Raw genomic sequence first — 18,082 nt, 5'->3', positions numbered from 1 at the left:
GTACTCACTGAAAAAAGAATCCTGACTTTTCCATCAGTTGTATTTCAGTAGAGGAGGGAATGAACAATGAGAATATTAAATATACACAAACACTCTCCCTCCTCAGAGCTAATTGCACTAATATACAACAATCAGTAAATGATATTCTTGTTGTTGATAGCTCTTGTTATATTAAGGATATGTTTATAAAATGTATTATATTTGGGAGTGAACAATGCAGTGAGTAACATTATGTATAGAAATCTCACAGGAAATATCTTGATCAAAGTGAGTGTTGCTCTGAGGTCTTACAGGGTAAACTTACCTTGTTATAAAACTTGACATTCTTTTTGATTTCATGGTAGGAGACAAGAGATATGGGATAGTTGGTGCAACAAAATCGGATCAGCTTATCGGAAACATACTTTATGTATCTTTAAATGGAAAAAGAAACAAATTTGGGAGAAGCATGTGTGTGGAAGAGCGTGTTTTGTTTTGTGAAAGCTACAGCTGAATATCAGGTGGCCCAGTGTTTTGCACATACCAAAAAAAAACCGTTGCACTTGGGCTGAATCCCAACTCCCAGTGGCCCTACAGGACACAGGAGAACTGCCTCATAAGGTTCCCAAGGTTGAAAATCTTTAGGGAAGCAGACTGCCACATCTATCTCCCACAGAGCAGCTGGTGGCTTTGAACTGCCAATCTTTCAGTTAGCAGTGCAGCACTTAACCACTGTGCCACCAGGACCAACCATTTTGCATACACAAAATTAGAATTTAATTGCTATTTCTTTTTCAACTATAAAAATCAGGTAGAATGTGACACTGATGCCCAAATTACAAAAACAAAAGGAGAGAAAAATGCTAAAATCATTCAGAGCAAGCTAGTAATAATAACAATAGCTACAGGTAACATCTGTTGTGAAATCATTATGTGCCAAGCTTTGTGCTTACTAACCTGTGAAAGCACATTATGCCAGTTAATTCGTACTATACAAGAAGAGAAATATTTGATCAAAAGTAAAGAGCTAGTGCTTGGTGGAATAAAACAACAACAATATCAAAAAGAGCTAACCAAATTAATAAAAAAGGACAAACCATAAGTTTAGCCCATGCCTTTACCCGCCAATATCTATGCAGACTCTGAGGGACTTCATTGATCCTCCGTTGTCTCGTCAGACATGGAAATATTTATATTCATCTCCTAAAACTCTAATGCAGAACAAGAGATAATAATTTCAAAACATTTGGCGTAGTTCTAGGCACATAATGAGAGTCCCTGGGTGGCACGAAAGGTTAAGCACTTGGATACTAGCTGAAATGATGGCGATTCAAGCCCACCCAGAGGAGGCAGGCTTCTCATGTGGCTTCAAAAAGGTCACAGTTGATAACCCAGCGGAGTAGTTCTGCTCACACATGTGGGGTCACCATAACTAGGAATCTGCTAGATGTCAACTCACAACAGCAACGAGAAGCACAGAGTGAACATTAAATAAATGTTAGCGTTCTAGCCCCTCATTTCTCTATACAAATAGGTAAAATGATTGAACTTTATCAAATCTAAACTGTAAGTAATAAACCTTAACTGTAATGACCACCACAAAACAGGTTTCAAGGAACTTAAGGCAAAGGAGGATAAACTAGAAAAGGAAGGAGAGTCTGCTAAAAAGAAATAATAGTCATCTGGAAAACACATCTAGTGACAGTTCTGAGGTATGTGGCAGAAGAAAGAAAATGTGATTAAGAAAGAAGGATGCAGTCTTCCTGCAACTACAGAAGGAACAGTAATGAGATGCAGACCTACCTGTGTGTAGCGGAAACAGAGATCTGGTAAAAATTGTTAAGGAAAAAGCCACAGTTCTGGATGGGTTTCCCACAGAGATACTGAAATATATAAAATACCTAAGGTTGATGAAGCAGCCTGGGCTGGAGAGGAGGCCCGTGGCAGTTAAGCAGAAGGATAGCTGGAGGTCACTCTGGCTCATCAACTCCAACTCGGTAAAGGCAGTTATCGTATTATCACTCGAAAACAGTGGGAAAGAAAACATATACATCTCACTCAATATCACTGGAAAAATATTCATGCATATATATTATGATATATATATATCATATATATACGTATATATTATATTCTGTTGTTATTAGGTGTCACCGATTTGGTTCAGAATCATAGAAACCCTATGTACAACACATATATACATACATACATATATATATATAATTCAAAAATTTTACTTCTATGTACAATATAGAAAACTCTGGTTGTGTCGTGGTTAAGAGCTATGGCTGCTAACCAAAAGGTCGACACTTTGAATTCACCTGGCACTCTTTGGAAAACCTATGAGTCAGTTCTACTCTGCCCTATAGGGGTCCTAGGAATTGGAATCAACATGAAGGCAACGAGTTTTTTTTTTTTTTTTTCATTTTATGTATATTGTATATATATATATAAAACTCAATATTTAAACTATATCTAACAGTAAATAAATAGGTTACAAAATAATTTTAAAAAACAACCTTAGTTGTTTTCTGGCGAGTTTTTTTTTGAAATTTCTGAAAATGTGGGAGAGAAAAAATTAAGATCTGAAACTTCTAAGTGCGAACAAAACTAAACAGATTTTAAATGAAAATTTAACAAGGAATAATCCTCTAAAAGCAAAATGAATTTTACATTTTATCAATCTCTTTTCATTTTCACTAAAAAAAAAAAAAATTTTTTTTTTTTTTTTTAGTTTCACTATTTAAGGGAAAAAACAGTGCAATAAATGGCTCCAGGAAATCTCACAAAGGTGACTGAGTTCATTCTCTTGGGAATCACAGACATTCCTGAGCTTCAGGTCCCCATTTTCTTTGTCTTCCTGGTGATCTATGGGCTGACTGTGGTAGGGAACCTGGGTACCATCATCCTCACCAGTGTGGACTCCAGGCTTCAAACCCCCATGTACTTTTTCCTTCAACACTTGGCTATCACTAATCTTGGCAATTCTACCACCATTGCCCCTAAAATGTTACTCAACTTCTTGGCTAAGAAGAAAACCATCTCATACTACTTTAGTGCAGCTCAGCTAGGTGGCTTCTTAGTTTTCATGGTGGCTGAAGTTTTCATACTGGCGGCAATGGCCTATGACAGCTATGTGGCCATTTGCTACCCCCTGCTCTACATGGTGGTGGTATCTTGGCAGATCTGCCTTCTGCTGGTATCCCTCATATACCTCTACAGTCTGACCATAGCAGTGACTATTTTTTCCTGTGTGTTCTCTATGTCATACTGTTCTTCCAATGTAATCAACCATTTTTACTGTGATAACATCCCTTTGCTAGCCTTGTCCTGTTCTGATATTTACATTCCAGAAACAGCAGTGTTTAGATTTTCGGGTATCAATCTGTTTTTCTCCATGATCATTGTTCTAATATCCTACTTCAACATTGTTCTCGCCATTTTGAGGATACAGTCTTCAGAAGGGAGACAAAAAGCTTTTTCCACCTGTGCTTCTCACATGATGGCTGTCACTGTGTTCTATGAGACCCTCCTTTTCAAGTATTTGCAACCCAGGACCAACCACTCACTAGATCCTGATAAAATGGCCTCAGTCTTTTACACCCTCGTGATACCAATGCTGAATCCCCTCCTTTACAGCCTGAGGAACAAGGACGTGAAGGATGCCCTGAAGAGATTCCTGAATAACCCATGTCAATCGCTCAAACTAATGTAAATACATAACTACAACTGTCTTCTTTTAAGAGTCTTAAATTGCTCCTGACAAATCTGCTAAGTGAAGAGGCATTTTAAGTAGTTAAAAAACAAACAATAAAAAAAACTATTAATTACAATGGGAAAAATACTAATGCATTTTTTCCCAGTTCAAAGTACCAATCTTCCTAGTTGGAAAAATGCTTCAATTATACAATGAAAACAAACTTACATAAGTAATAAACAACAAATTGAAAATAAATAAATACATATTATAAATAAATTACAACTTGTTAAAAGGTTTGTGTCTTATTCTCTGGAACTATGGTATCTGCTGTTGTTAGATGCCATCAAGTCCATTCCTACTCACAGGGACATTATGTACAACAGAAGGAACCACTGCCTGGTCCTGAGCCATCCTCACGATCATTGTTTTGCTTGAGCCCGTTGTTGCAGCCACTGTGTCAATCCATCTCTTTGAGGGTCTTCAACCTCGGCACTGTATTTGTTTGCAAATGAGAAGAAACAGATGCAAACAAAAGGTGTCTAGGTACTGCAAATTGTTTTCTCTAACCTACAGTTTGGAGAATGGGATCCACCCAGTGGTACCAGGAAAGAAAAGGCCTTGTGCTTTTCTTCCTTTAAGATTAGAGCCAAGAAAGCGCTGTGGAGAATCTCTACCCTGGAACACCTGGGATCCTGACGAACTGAAATTGACTTGCCGGCAACTGACAACAACATAGTCTCTAAACAAGGAAGAGAAAGCCTGCTAATGGGTGGTGGAGGCATATGAGAATCATTGCTTGAAAGGTGATAGAAAGTCAGATTATTCTCCTTGATACACTCACCTTTTGTCCAAGGACTAAACAGTTTATTACAATTTTACTTTTTCTTTTCTTTTTTATACCATATTCTCCAATAATAACCATTTGCACCATTTTCTCCATCTATCACATGTTTTGTGAACTCATTGTTGTCTTACGCTTAAAATAATTTCATAACACATGAAAGTAAACATGTAGGGGAAAATAAAACTAAGCCGAAGAGTACTTTGAAATGCGACATGTGACATAGCAGACTGAAATAAACATAAAAGCATACTATGTTTTTCCTCCTCTCTTGTAGACATGTGCACAAAGGAAAAAAAATTATGTTGAGCTAATCATGATATGGAAACCCTGGTGGTGTAATGGTTAAGTGCTATGGCTGCTAACCAAAGGTCAACAGTTCTAATCTGCCAGGAGCTCCTTGGAAACTCGGCGGGGCAGTTCTACTCTGCCCTGTAGGGTCTCTGTGAGTCGGAATCGACTTGACAGCACTGGGTTTGGTAATCATGATATATAATTAAATGTTTCCACGTGTTATTCTCATACTAAAATCTGTTGTGTAGAGTATATTACCTTTAATATGAAACCATCAACATTAAACATTATTTATTTTCCTTTTTTGTTTAGTGTAGTGAAAGTGTTATTAGACCAAAAATGTCATTTCTTAAAAGTGGTAATTCACAAGAAACATACCACTAAAAAGAAAAAAAATAATGTAAATAGTTATGTGAGTTATTGCTGTGTATGTACAATGCTACTAACATGCAATGGCATGGGGGAGAGTGGGTGTGGCATGTGATGTAAGGACAGTGTCTGGAAATAAAGTCAGGACATTTTCAGGAAGGTCAGACATGAGCCACAACCAGGAACTCTGAGACTCACATAAATGATTCAGTTTCTAACGTTGGTCATAAATGAACACAATAGCCGAAGGCAGGGAAGATAAAATATGTGATGGATATTTCTGATCTCAAAGACAAAATCAGCTATAACTTAATCCCATTAGTCTTTAAACTCTTCATGTTAACAGCTAATGCGTTTCTTTGTTTTTACTTTATTCAGGGTGTATTTGGCTTCAGCAGCTTACAATTACAGAAGTATGTTTCCCATTAGAAAACTATTTTCTCTGGGTATGGCTAGATGTAGAGAATTGGAACAAAAGGCTAAACTCACATTACAACATTTCCAATGCTATTTAAAGGAGTGAATAAATGAATAAACCAGTTGTCTTAGAGTGGTTTCTATTCATTGCAACCCCATGTGTGTCAGGGTAGAACTTCCCCAGAAGGTTTTTAGTGATCTTTCATAAGCAGATCACCAAGCCTTTTTTTCTAAGCCACCTCTGGGTGGATTCAAACCACCAAACTTTCAGTTAGCAGTCAAGGACTTAATAATATACAACACCCGGGAACTCTATCCAATGTAATACATTGGAATATATGTACAGTTTGGTTCATTGCTAAATGAATAAAGGTCAAAAATGAGACGTTTAGTGTTTTTTACCTTTTAATTTGGTTCACATCTATGTATTTCCTAAAATGAATCATGCTGTTTTTTATATTCCTTTCGTATTGCTGTAACAAATTACCTCAAATTTAATGTCTAAAAACAACACAAATGTATTATCTGTTTTGTCAATAAGAATTCCATAATGAGTCTAATTGCACTAAAAGCAAGGTGTTAGCTAATTGTATGCCTTCTGGGTGTTCTCAAGGAGAATGTTTCCTGCCTTTTTCACCTTCTAGAGGCTGCAAATATTCCTTGGATAGTGACCCCTTCCAGTTATCAATCCTATCACTCTCACTTCTGCTTCCATCACCTTTTCGGGTTTTTCTGCATTCCTTTTGTCTTCTAAGAACTCTTGTGATTACATATGGCCCACCTGAACAATCCTTGAACATGTTATATCAATAAAGTCCATTTTGTCTTGTAAGTAATATATTCACAGTTCCTGAGAAATAGGATTTTGACATCTTTGAGCATTCACGAAACTGTCTTCTACATCACATTGGAGTATTTTGTGAAATTAGACAACGTAAAATCTCACAACTGGTCTTATTTACCTGACCTCAATAAAATATTCCGACTAAAATGTACACAGTATATGCCTGTTTTACGTTACTTAGCTATGAAGTTTGTCCTATACAAACTATACACAGAGACCTCTTTGAATTAATGAAGAACAGAAAAATATTTGGCTCAAAGATTGCAGAAAGTGTGTACCCAGATAAACACACACTCACATATCATTTGTTGCACTTCTATTGAGAAATTCTGAATCAAGTCAGTTAACCAGCTAGGCATATCTGTCAAGCACATATTTTAAATGAAGTAAGATGTGAAAAACAGTTTATCTCTCAACTTCAGTCTTCTATGCTCAAAGTTCACCCCATTGGGCATTAACACCTCCAAACATCCAGGTTATGCTTATCTGTGCACCGAGGTACTGCCATGGCATCTTGTGCCTGAGCAGCCACAGCAAATGCAGGGAGGGGTCAGGTGAGACAGGAGATACATGGAAGTCATGAAGCAAGTCACCATCTGGGCAAAGGTGTGAAATTTAGGAAAAACTTTGAACAGCTGCTACAGAAACCTGTCTTGGTTACCTGGCACTGCTATAACAGAAATACCACAAGTGGATACCTCTAACAAAGAAAAATTTATTCTCTCTAGGTTACAAGTCCAAATTCAGGGCATTGGCTCCAGAGGAAGGAAGGATTTCTCTCTCTGTTGGCTCTGGATGAAGATCCTTATCCTCAGTCTTCCCCTGGTTGAGTAGTTTTTCTTCATATGAACCCAGGGTCTAAAAGACATGCACTACTCTTGGTACTTCTTTCTTGATAGTATGAGGTCCCGAACTCTGCTTGCTTCCCTTTCCTTATACTGGCTTTTGTTCCTAGTTAAAATGGTTTCTTAAGAGCAATGCTTTTGAGAGTTACTCGACTCGATGGCACTGGGGCTACCCTCTATTGGTCCAGCAAGATGGACTCTTTTTTTTGGAATGTGAATATTGTTCTACATTTTTCATCCATTCTACAAGGGATCTTCTGCTGTGTCCTTCGTCAGAACAGTTGGTTGCTAGCTGGGCACCATTTAGTTCTTCTGGTCTCAGGCTAGAAAAGGCCATGTTTCCTGTGTGCTACTAGTCCTGTGGACTAGCTTATTATTTGAATCTTTGGTTTCCATCATTCTCTTTTGCTCCAGACAGTAGAGAGCAATTATTGTATCTTAGATGGTAACTCCCAAGCTTTTAAGACCCCAGGAGTGCAAGCCTTTTAAATGACATATATTAACCTTTTCAGAAAAGCTACTTATGTAGGAAGGGGATTAAAATGGAAATGAGCATGAGGTCTGTTGATGGTCATGAGATATAGAATTAGAGTAGAAATAAATCTGAAAAGTACTGTGGAAAGCCATTCAGACAAGCACACAATGACAGCGTGCTGTGAATCTGATGCTGTGATCCCACACATGAATTAGCTTAGAATTCCCTCACTTCACCACACCTAACTAAAAGGGAGGCTGAGAAATAGTCTAGCCAAGTGTCTAGTAAGAAAAGAAAAACAGATTTGGTAATCACCCAGCCAGTCTCTTTTACAGGGTATGTTTTAGTTTTGTCTGACTTCAATGATTATTATATCAATATTATCCAAAAATTATCACTAGAAATATTAAAACTACATAGGTTATTACAACCTCTGAAGCCCTGGTGGCACAGTGGTTAAGAACTTGGCTGCTAATCAAAAGGTCAGCAGTTAGAATATGACAACTATTCCTTGGAATCCCTATAGGGCGGTTCTACCCTATCCTATGGGGTTGCTCTGATCAGAATCCATACCATGGCGGTGAGAGTGGGTTTTATATAGATATGTATATATACATATCAAAGTATATGTATATACATATGTATATATGTACATGGGAGCCCTGGTGGCAAAATGGTTAAGAGTTCAGGCTGCTAACCAGGCATGTTGAAACACATTTTGTTTGGAATAAACCCATGCATGTATCAACTGGAACCCTCGTAGCAATACTTTTTGACTTACCCTCGTATATACGCTTCACTGGTTTTGCCTCTCTAGAGAACCCAGTCTAAGACAATAGGATCCAGACTCTCCTAGTTTTAAACCAGCTTTTTCTTGATAAACTTTAGTAAAACTGTCCCTAAAATCATCAACGTTTTCATCTTAAAAAGCTAAAATTAGCTGGATGGAAACTGGTATTAGATTTTAGGAATGCCAAAATTAAGGAGGAAGAGTTGTATCTGACCCTAAAGTAGCGAATATCTTAGAGAATGAGCTACAACTTACCATGGTTGCTTTGTCAAAGTTAAAATAACATTCAAGATTGATTACAGCATGGGAACAAAATTCTGATGTTTAATTTCATATTTTAGGATGTGTATTTCATTCATTCATTCCATCATTCAGTGAGTTGGTTAACAAATAACTTTTGGACATATACTTTTCCCTGCATATTATTCTAGAATCTGGTAATAAAAAGACAGAATAAGCAGATATATTCCTTCTCTTATAAAGGTTATAGTCTAGAAAATGCCCCAGGAAAAGTAAATAATTGTAATAGCATTAGATTACAGTATTTATTCATTATTTGAAAGAAGATTGTAGGTTAGTGTGAAAAAAATATTTTTTACTCAAATTAGTTGAATATAAAAATTGGAAATGGTACTAGATATGATTTACACTTTAATGATTTGAATAAAAAGTTGATATTCAGCCTTTTTACAAACTTCATGTTTTGAATTTGCTGTATATCATCTGGTTTTTACAGCAAATACACCAGTGCTTGACATCGGAAAAGAGGTTTTGTGTTACATTCTACCCCCAATACTCACATTAAAATTGTCCATTGGATTGAATTCTGTGTTTGCCAACTTTTAGATTTTCTTCATCCATAACCCAGGAGCACTGGCCAGAGAATCGAAGGATATATATGTATATACGTGTGTGTGTGTGTGTGTGTGTGCACGCTTGCGTGTGACAGAATTACTGCATGTGTTTCTTTTTCAATGAAATAATTTAAACAAGTCCCTAGGCTATCTCCCTAGGCTGAAATCTTGAGCGGTGCTTTGCTTAAAGAGCATTCAATTTGTCTTTCTTTCCCTGGGGAATCAGACCTTTATCTGGGAATTCTAGTCCTCATGTTCAGTGACTGGGGCCTAGAAACAAACATATATTATTGTGAAGGTCTTCAGGAACTTCAGACCTTTGTGAAACTTTCTCGCGTGCTTTAGAGGGTAAACTTGGGAGAGGATCTCGGCAGACCTTTATGCACAGGTAGGTTAAACCAAATGTTTTACCTCCTACTAAAGCTAGATGGGAAACCCTGATGGTGTAGAGGTTAAGTACTACAGCCGCTAACCGAATGGTCGACAGTTTAAATTGGCCAGGCCTGCCTTGGGAACTCTATGGGCAGGTCCACTCTGTCCTATAGGGTAGATATGAGTCAAAATTGATGTCAACAGGTTTGATTTTTTTTTTTTTTAATCTCTAGATGTGAGGGCCAAGTGTATTGAAGGCTCTATCAATTCAAATCAAACTCAGATCTGCAATGGTTTCTTCTCTGTCTCTTTTCCAAGTGACTACAATCCTTGCCCATGGATTGCTAAGTGGAAGTGACAGCCCTGTAATAACTTAGGTAAACATCTTAATAAATTAATAACCGTCTTAATGGCTACTGATAAATGAGACTGAGCATTGTTAAAGGGGATGTGAAAAATATATAAATAATCAGTGATCAGTGTTGATTATCTAAGAGAATGGAGATTTAGCATACTACTTTTTTACATATGATGAATTTGATATTTTTAGGGAAGGAAATATTTACCAGATAATCCTAATCCAGGTAGAGTTACTGGAAAAACATCAGCTGTAATGAGTTATGACAGTGTCATGTAGCATTTGGAGCAAAAAATAGAAAGATACTACACTTTATCTTCTACCAATGAGATTAACGATAAACTGAGAATTTCACATTTTCTCTGTGCAGATGTCAATGTTCAGGAATTTCTTGAGCATTTTTGAAATCCTAATTATTTATACCCTACGTTAGCCACATTCTTATACTTCTATTATTAGTAGTTAGGTGTATAAATGAAAGTAATTATGTGCCCTCATTTCTTCCATTGTGGATGAAAGCCAGGAAGATATGATGATATGGTAAAGAAAAAAATAATAAACTTGATTCTATTCACAATCTAAAGCAGTGAATATGATGTAATTGACAACACAGTGATAATTTTTTAAATTAAATATATGTATATGCATATATATACGTCAAAGCCAATATTTAAACTACGTTTAACAGTGACAATATACTTCAGGCAAACAGTTCAAAGAACCAACCTCAGTCCTCAGTTGTTCTCTGGTGACTTTGTATTTCTGAAATTTGTGAAAAGGTAGAGAGAAAAACTATTAAGATCTGGCACTCCTAAGTGTTTGTGAACAAAAGTAAAGTGATTTTAAGTAAAACTTTGACAAGGAATAACCTTCTAAGAGCAAAATTTATTTTACATCTATTCATCTCTTTCCATTCTTTGCATTTAAAGACAAAAGCAACACAATAAATGACTCCAGGAAATCTCACATGGGTGACTGAGTTCATTCTCATGACAGTCTCAGACCGTCCAGAGCTCCAGGTCCCCCTTTTCTTTGGCTTCCTGGCGATCTATGAGCTGACTTTGGTGGGGAACCTGTGCATCATCACCCACACCAGCATTGACTCCCGGCTTCATAACCCCACGTACTTTTTCCTCTGACACTTGGCTATCATGAATCTTGGCAATTCTACCATCATTGCCCTTAAAATCCTGGTCAACTTCTTGTTTAAGAAGAAAACTATCTCTTACTACTGTTGAGCAGCTCAGCTTAGTGGATTTATTGTTTTTGTTGTGGCAGAGATTTTCATACTGGTCACAATGGCCTATGATCGCTATGTGGCCATTTGTAAAAAAAAAAAAAAAAAAAAAATTTTTCTCTACGTAGTGGTGGTATCTTGGCAAATCTGCCTTCTGCTAGTATCTCTCATATACCTCTACAGTCTGACCACAGCACAACTGTCTCTTCCTGTGTGTTTTCTGTACCATACTGTTCTTCCAATGTAATCAACCCTTTTTACTGTGATAATGTCCCTTTGTTAGCCTTGTCCTGTTCTGATACTTACATTCCAGAAATAGCAATGTTTACCTTTTCAGGGATCAATTTGTTTTTCTCCATGATCATTGTTCTAATATCCTGCATTAACATTATCCTTGCCATTTTGAGGATACAGTCCTCAATGCAGAGACAAAAAGCTTTTTCCACCTGTGCTTCTCACATGATGGTGGTCACTGTGTTCTGTGGGACTCTACTTTTCATGTATTTGCAACCAAGGTCCAACCCTGCATTAGATACTGATAAAATGGACTCAGTCTTTTAGACCCTAGTGATACCAATGCTGAATCCCCCCATTCACTGTCTAAGGAACAAAGATGTGAAGGATGCACTGAAGACATTCCTGAATAACCCATGCCAATTGCTGAAACTAATGTAAATATATAACTACGACTATCTTCTATTAAGAATCTTATTTTGCTGCTGTTAAGTGAAGAGGCATTAAACACCCAACCCAATGAAGAGGCATTAAATCGCTAAGAAAAAAATCTTACTTTCAATGGGAAAATTATTGATGAATTTTTATCCCAATTAAAAATACCCACTATTCCTAGATAGAAAAATGTTTCGATTATAAAATGAAAACAAACTTATATTTGTAATAAAAAACAATTTGAAAGTAAATAAATATGCATTATAAACAGAATGCAAGTTATTAAAAGATTTGTTTTATATACTCTCTAAATAAGGTAAATAGGTGATCCAAACAGTTTACACTAACTTAAACTTTGGTAGATCGAACTCACCCTATGGTACCAAGGAAGAAACAACCTGTTGATGTTTTTTTCTTTAATATTTCAGCCATGGACGGCCTGTACACATGGGGTTGTCAAGAGTTAGAATAAACTTGAACTCAAATAACAATAGCATCATAGCCTATAAACTAGGAAGGGAAAGTCTGAAGTGGGTGGTGGAGATATATGAAAATCATTCCTTGTAAGATGATAGACAGTTAGATCATTCTCCTTGGTACACCCACTTTTTGTCCAAGGACTAGAAATTTTATTACAATTTTACGTTTTCTTTTTTCTTACCATATTCTCCGTTCATAACCCTTTGCACCATTTTCTTCATCTATCACCTTTTTTCTTTAATCAATTTTTGTCTTGCTTTTAAAATAAATTTATAACCCCGAAAAGTAAACATGCAGGAGGAGATAAACACTAAGCCTAGAATGCTTTGAAAGAGGACATGTGCCACAGCAGACTGAAATACACATAAAAGCATTCTACCTTTTTCCTCTTCTCTCTCAACACACGTACACAAAGAAAAATGTTTGTTCGGCTAATCATGACATAAATTTAAAAGTTTTCCATAGGATATTCTCATACTAAATACTGTTGTGTAGAGTTTATTATCTTTGTAATAAACCATAACATTAAAAATAACTCATTTTATTTAGTGTGTTTCTGGGTAAAAATATTATCAGACCAAGAAAGTCATCTCTTAAAGGGTAACAATTCTCAAGAAATAGTTCGCAAAAAAAATAATAAAATAATACTCATAGGAGTTATATCTATATATGTACAGTGCTACTACGATGTGAAGGAGTGAGGCAGAGTGGGTAAGACATGAGAGGTAAAGACAGCGTTAGGAAATAAAGTTATGAAATTTTCAGGAAGGTCAGACATAATCTAAAACCAGGAAGCGTGAGACTCATATAAGTGAATCAGTTTCCCAAGTTGGACATAAATAAGTAGAATAGCTGAAGGTGTAACCCAACCCTAAGAAGGCCAGTAAATTTCCATCAGTCCTTAAACTAACCGAAGTCAGGTTTGGCCCACCCCTGCATGCCCAGAAAGGCCAGATGTGCCCATTAATTGAACTCAACAGAGGATGTGGTAAGAACTGGAATGAATCAGAATGAAAATCATCACCTGGACGTTTTTCCGAAGTGAGAGGTCTAACAAGAACCATGTTACCTTCTATTTCCTGACCTCCTTCTAGTATTTTCCCTCCCCAGTACACCTGTGTGACAGACATCTTGCTGCCCAAATCGCATACAAGCCCTGCTTCCGCATAGCTTAGGGAGTCACATCTGAAGAGTTTCCTCCCAGCTCCTTCATCTGTGGATTATAATAAAGTTATTTTCTGTTTCTCAAAGACCGGTGTCCAGATCACTGGCAAATCTGAGTGCACTGGACAAGGATTCACCTTCTTGGGTTCATAACAAAGTGACAAAAATCAATATATTTGACAGGTATTTCAGGCCTCAAGAGACAAAATCAGCTATAATCTGATCCCAATAGTCTTTAAGATTTTTATGTTACTTGCTTATGTGTTTGTTTTTACTTTATTATAGGTCTGTTTGGCTTCACCAGGTTGCAATTAGAGACTTTAGTTTCCCCGTAGAAAACTATTCCTTTGGGTCTGGCTAGAATAATACCACTGGAGCAAAGGGGTAAACTCACATTACAATATTTTCAATGCAATTAAAAATAAATGAATGAATAACTAACTAAATAAACAATCAAAGCAGTTGTCCTCAAGTGAATTCTGACTCAATGTGATCCCAGAGGTGTCAAAGTAGATTTTCCTCATAGGGTTTTCAATGGTCTCTCAGAAGTAGAGTCCTAAGTCTTTCTTTTAACCATTAAACTTTCAGACAGCAGTCAAGTGATTAACCATTTACACCACCCAGGGACTCCTTCCAGTGTAATACACTGGAATATGCTATGAAGTTTTGCTCAACACTAAATATTTTGTTAAATGAATTAAGGTCAAAATGAGAATTGTAGTGTTTTCTACCTTTAAATTTGGTTTACACATACACATTTTCTGAAAATAATTATGTTGTGTCTTATATTAGTTTCCTATTCTGTAACAGATTACCACACATTTAATGGCCAGAAACAAAGCAAATGCGTTATCTCACAGTTATGGCAATCTGAAGTCCAAAATGAGTCTCACTGTATTTAAAGTAAGGTGTCAGCTAAATGTATTCCTTCTGGGTACCCTACAGGGGAATGTTGCCTGCCATTGTCAGCCTCTAGATTCTGCAAATATTCCTTGGTTACCAGCCCCTTACAGTCATCTGTTGTATGACTCTCACCTCTGATTTCATCTCCTTCTTGGATTCTCCTGAATGCATTTTTGCCTTCTAATAACTCTTGTGATTACACTGGGGCACCTGAACAATCCTTTAACACATTATATCAGAAAAGTGCCTTTTGCCATGTACATAATCTATTCTCAGTTTCTGGGAATGAGGATTTGGACATCTTTGGGTGTTCAAGATATGGTCTTCCACATCTCATTTGGAATATTTTGTGAACTGAGACAATGTAAAATCTTGCACCTCTCTCATTTGTTAGAGATCAGTGCAATAGTCCCATTAAAATGTATAAAACATATACCTGTTATACATTATTTAGTTACAAAATTTATTTGATACAAAGTATACAGAGACCTCTTTGAATTAAGGATAAATGAAAATATACTTGGCTCAAAGTTCACAGAAAGTGTGTACCCAGATAAACATACATGCACATATCATTTGTTAAAATTCTATTTTGAAATTCTGAATCAAGTCAATTAACTAGCTAGGCATCTCTGTCAAGCACACGTTTTAAATGAAGAAAGATATGAAAAACAATTTGTCTCTGAACTCCGGTATTCTGTGCTCAAAGTTCACCCTACTGGGCATTAATACCTCCAAACTTCCAGGTAATGCCTATCTCTGTACCAAGGTGGTGCCATGACTTCTAGTACCTGAGCAGCCATAGCAACACTGTGGAGGGTATCGGGGAGACAGGAGGTACATTGCAGTCATGAAACAAGTCACCATCTGGGCAAAGGTGTGAAAGTTAGGAAAGGCTACAAAAGCTTCAAATAGCTGCCACAACAGCCCACTGTCTGTACTTCAGGACAGGCTAGAGCTCACACTCAATTCTAACAGGGCAGGGCTGTCCTGGTCACACAGCATGGTCAGTGTGTAAATCTTGGGTGGAACACACATTGAATTCCTTCAAGAGCCTGAGAATAAGAAAAGTCAACAAACTTTCCCAGATTCAGAAGAATAGTAAAGTGCATTACACAAACTTACACCCTAAATCCGTCTCATTGAAAGTCCATGTTATGTTCACTAACGATTGAGAAATTAATTTTGTTTTGAAGGACTATGATCATGTATCTCGTTATTTTCCATACATCCCCATTCTCTCTGGTTTAGGACTTTCCTTCTGCATCAATAACTAAAAAAGAGGGAGAGAGCAGTGAACATGTTTCAGCATTATTTTAATTCAAACACAAAATCAAGGAATTGGAAGGCCTCATAATTTCTATCTAGCATATAATAGAGGTGTTCTTGTCCATTAAAGTCTAGATGAACTTGAGGAACCTCATGTCATACATCTGCATATTCATAGGCAACAAAAAAACTGCATTAGTGTGGAGAGCAGGCTGGATGAAACCAAATGTAGAAGTAAACAACATGTGAAGAAAGAAGATGATGCAACCTAGAGAAGAAAAACAACCTCATCAACAGAAGATACTGAGACCAACTAAGTCATAAACAAGGACTTACCAATACCAACCAAATGGGCTCAAAGAGTTTCAACGTGTGAAAAGAAGGGACACTAAGACTCAACTTTGCTGGTACTCATAACCAGAGCCAACTCGGTCATACGTTGCAGACTGGGAAGCAGTGGGCTGCAGCAGCTCCACCGGGCTCTCTCCCAAGCCCTGGAGACATTGCCTATCTCGGTCATATATTGAGGACTAGGACCCAGGATGTCAGGAAACAGTGGGCTGAGGCAGGTCTCCCGGGCTTACTCTCAACCTTCCTCCTAGTCTAAAACACATTTCTTGCTGCTCTGCTATCTCAGTCATACATTAAGTGTTGAGACTCAGTGAACTAGGAAGCGGTGGGCTGCAGCAGCTGACCAGGGCTTACTCTTAGTTCACTCCGGACCCAATACATGTTGTTTTGGCCATAAATTGAGAGCTAAGGGATAATAAGCCCTTGTGCTCCAGAGACGTGATAGAGATCCACGAGAGATTCTCAAGGATTGAGGCCAATTTGACAACCAAGCCATCCTGACCAAGCCACGATGACAGCGTGGTCAAGAGTTAGCCTGGACCAGAAAACAACAACGCTCAAGCACCGCCTTCACTTGCCATAAGCTGGCTTGATTCCCTCACTTTTCCCCTGGTGAATTGAGATCTCTGATGTCCAGGATAGCCAAGAACCTGTGTGCCTATAATATGAATAACTAATAAAGACATTGTGGAAAGACACAATCCTTTGTAGTAGTCGTTGTGATCCCACCTCATGACAATTAACAACAATTTCTTAACAAGTTATTCTAATCAGAAAAGTAGTTTGAGCAAAATGGTCAAATTCTTAATGATTAAAAATAACACTATCTAATACATATATTTTTCAAAGATCTAATAGAATTTTGTACTGAACAATAATGGTTATTAATGTTTACCCATTCATAGATATTATTGTTTCAAGACCTGGACTCAGGTGATTATGTATGCAAATTAAAACCCTTATGAATTAGCTAAGTAAGATAGTTTGATGCTATGACTGAGATGTTTAAAATATTACTTGGTCACTAAAAAATCAACACAGCTACAGACAGTTCTTTCTTACTGCGGTATTTTCTATTGTAATAATTTTCCTCATTGTTTGTTCCCCTCTCATGATTATTCAACATTATGTTATGTCCTTTTCTCTATATAGCTAGTATATTTTTGTGTTTCTTATCACTTGAATGATTTGACTTTTAATAAACTCAAAATCTATGCCTTATTTACTTCAAACACATCTTAATTTCAGTAACGTAGACATATCATGAATATGGATACCTATAAGCCCTTGTGCTATATTCTGGAATTGATATATCACAGTCTCACTTCTTATATTTTACTATACATATTATTTTTTTACAATATAAAATGTGCTATATTGCCAGTATGGGGAACCTGGGTCTCAGAGAAGCTAAGTGCTAATCCATGTCAGAGCTATGATATAAGATTATGTATAATACCTTAAAATTTATTTTCTAAAATTAAAGCATATTTTTCCCTAAGGCATGATTTTAAATCAGACTCCAAAGAACTGTATGCAGTCAACAAAAGTCAAGATTTGGTATACTATTCAAGAACAACTTACTTTCTTATCATTGAGTAAATCATTATGTTGCTATTTTGAACTAAAAGATAATTGGGGAATATTCCTCTCCGTTCATCTCCTATGGGTTTCGTTAACAGCCAAGCAAGTGGATATAAAAGATCTAAGTAAAACATTTTCCTGGTGTATCTAATGCTATTTTACAGGTAAGAGAATATAACAGACCATTTGCAGAATATTTAGGAGATAAAAAAAATATTCAGGTAGAATATGCTGTGAAGTCCCCAGTATTGAAAACTCTATTTCTTCCCTATTGCATTGGTGATTAT

General features: G+C 36.8%; 1 protein-coding gene across 1 annotated transcript; it reads left to right on the top strand.

The window, feature by feature from the left end:
• Positions 1–2,746: 2,746 nt before the first annotated feature.
• LOC126063995 (olfactory receptor 8J2-like) lies at positions 2,747–3,694 on the top strand. Its single transcript, XM_049862554.1, has one exon. The coding sequence runs from the start codon at positions 2,747–2,749 to the stop codon at positions 3,692–3,694; it is 948 nt and encodes a 315-aa protein (XP_049718511.1).
• Positions 3,695–18,082: the final 14,388 nt, after the last annotated feature.

Source organism: Elephas maximus, chromosome 20, assembly GCF_024166365.1.
Source record: "Elephas maximus indicus isolate mEleMax1 chromosome 20, mEleMax1 primary haplotype, whole genome shotgun sequence".
NCBI classification, from domain to species: Eukaryota; Metazoa; Chordata; class Mammalia; order Proboscidea; family Elephantidae; genus Elephas; species Elephas maximus.
Note: the sequence above shows the minus strand (reverse complement) of the source record. Positions and strands in the feature narration are given on the sequence as shown.

Bases quoted from the DNA above. Each gene is read 5' to 3' on its own strand.
- LOC126063995 (XM_049862554.1), top strand. From the start codon at position 2,747: ATGGCTCCAGGAAATCTCACAAAGGTGACTGAGTTCATTCTCTTGGGA.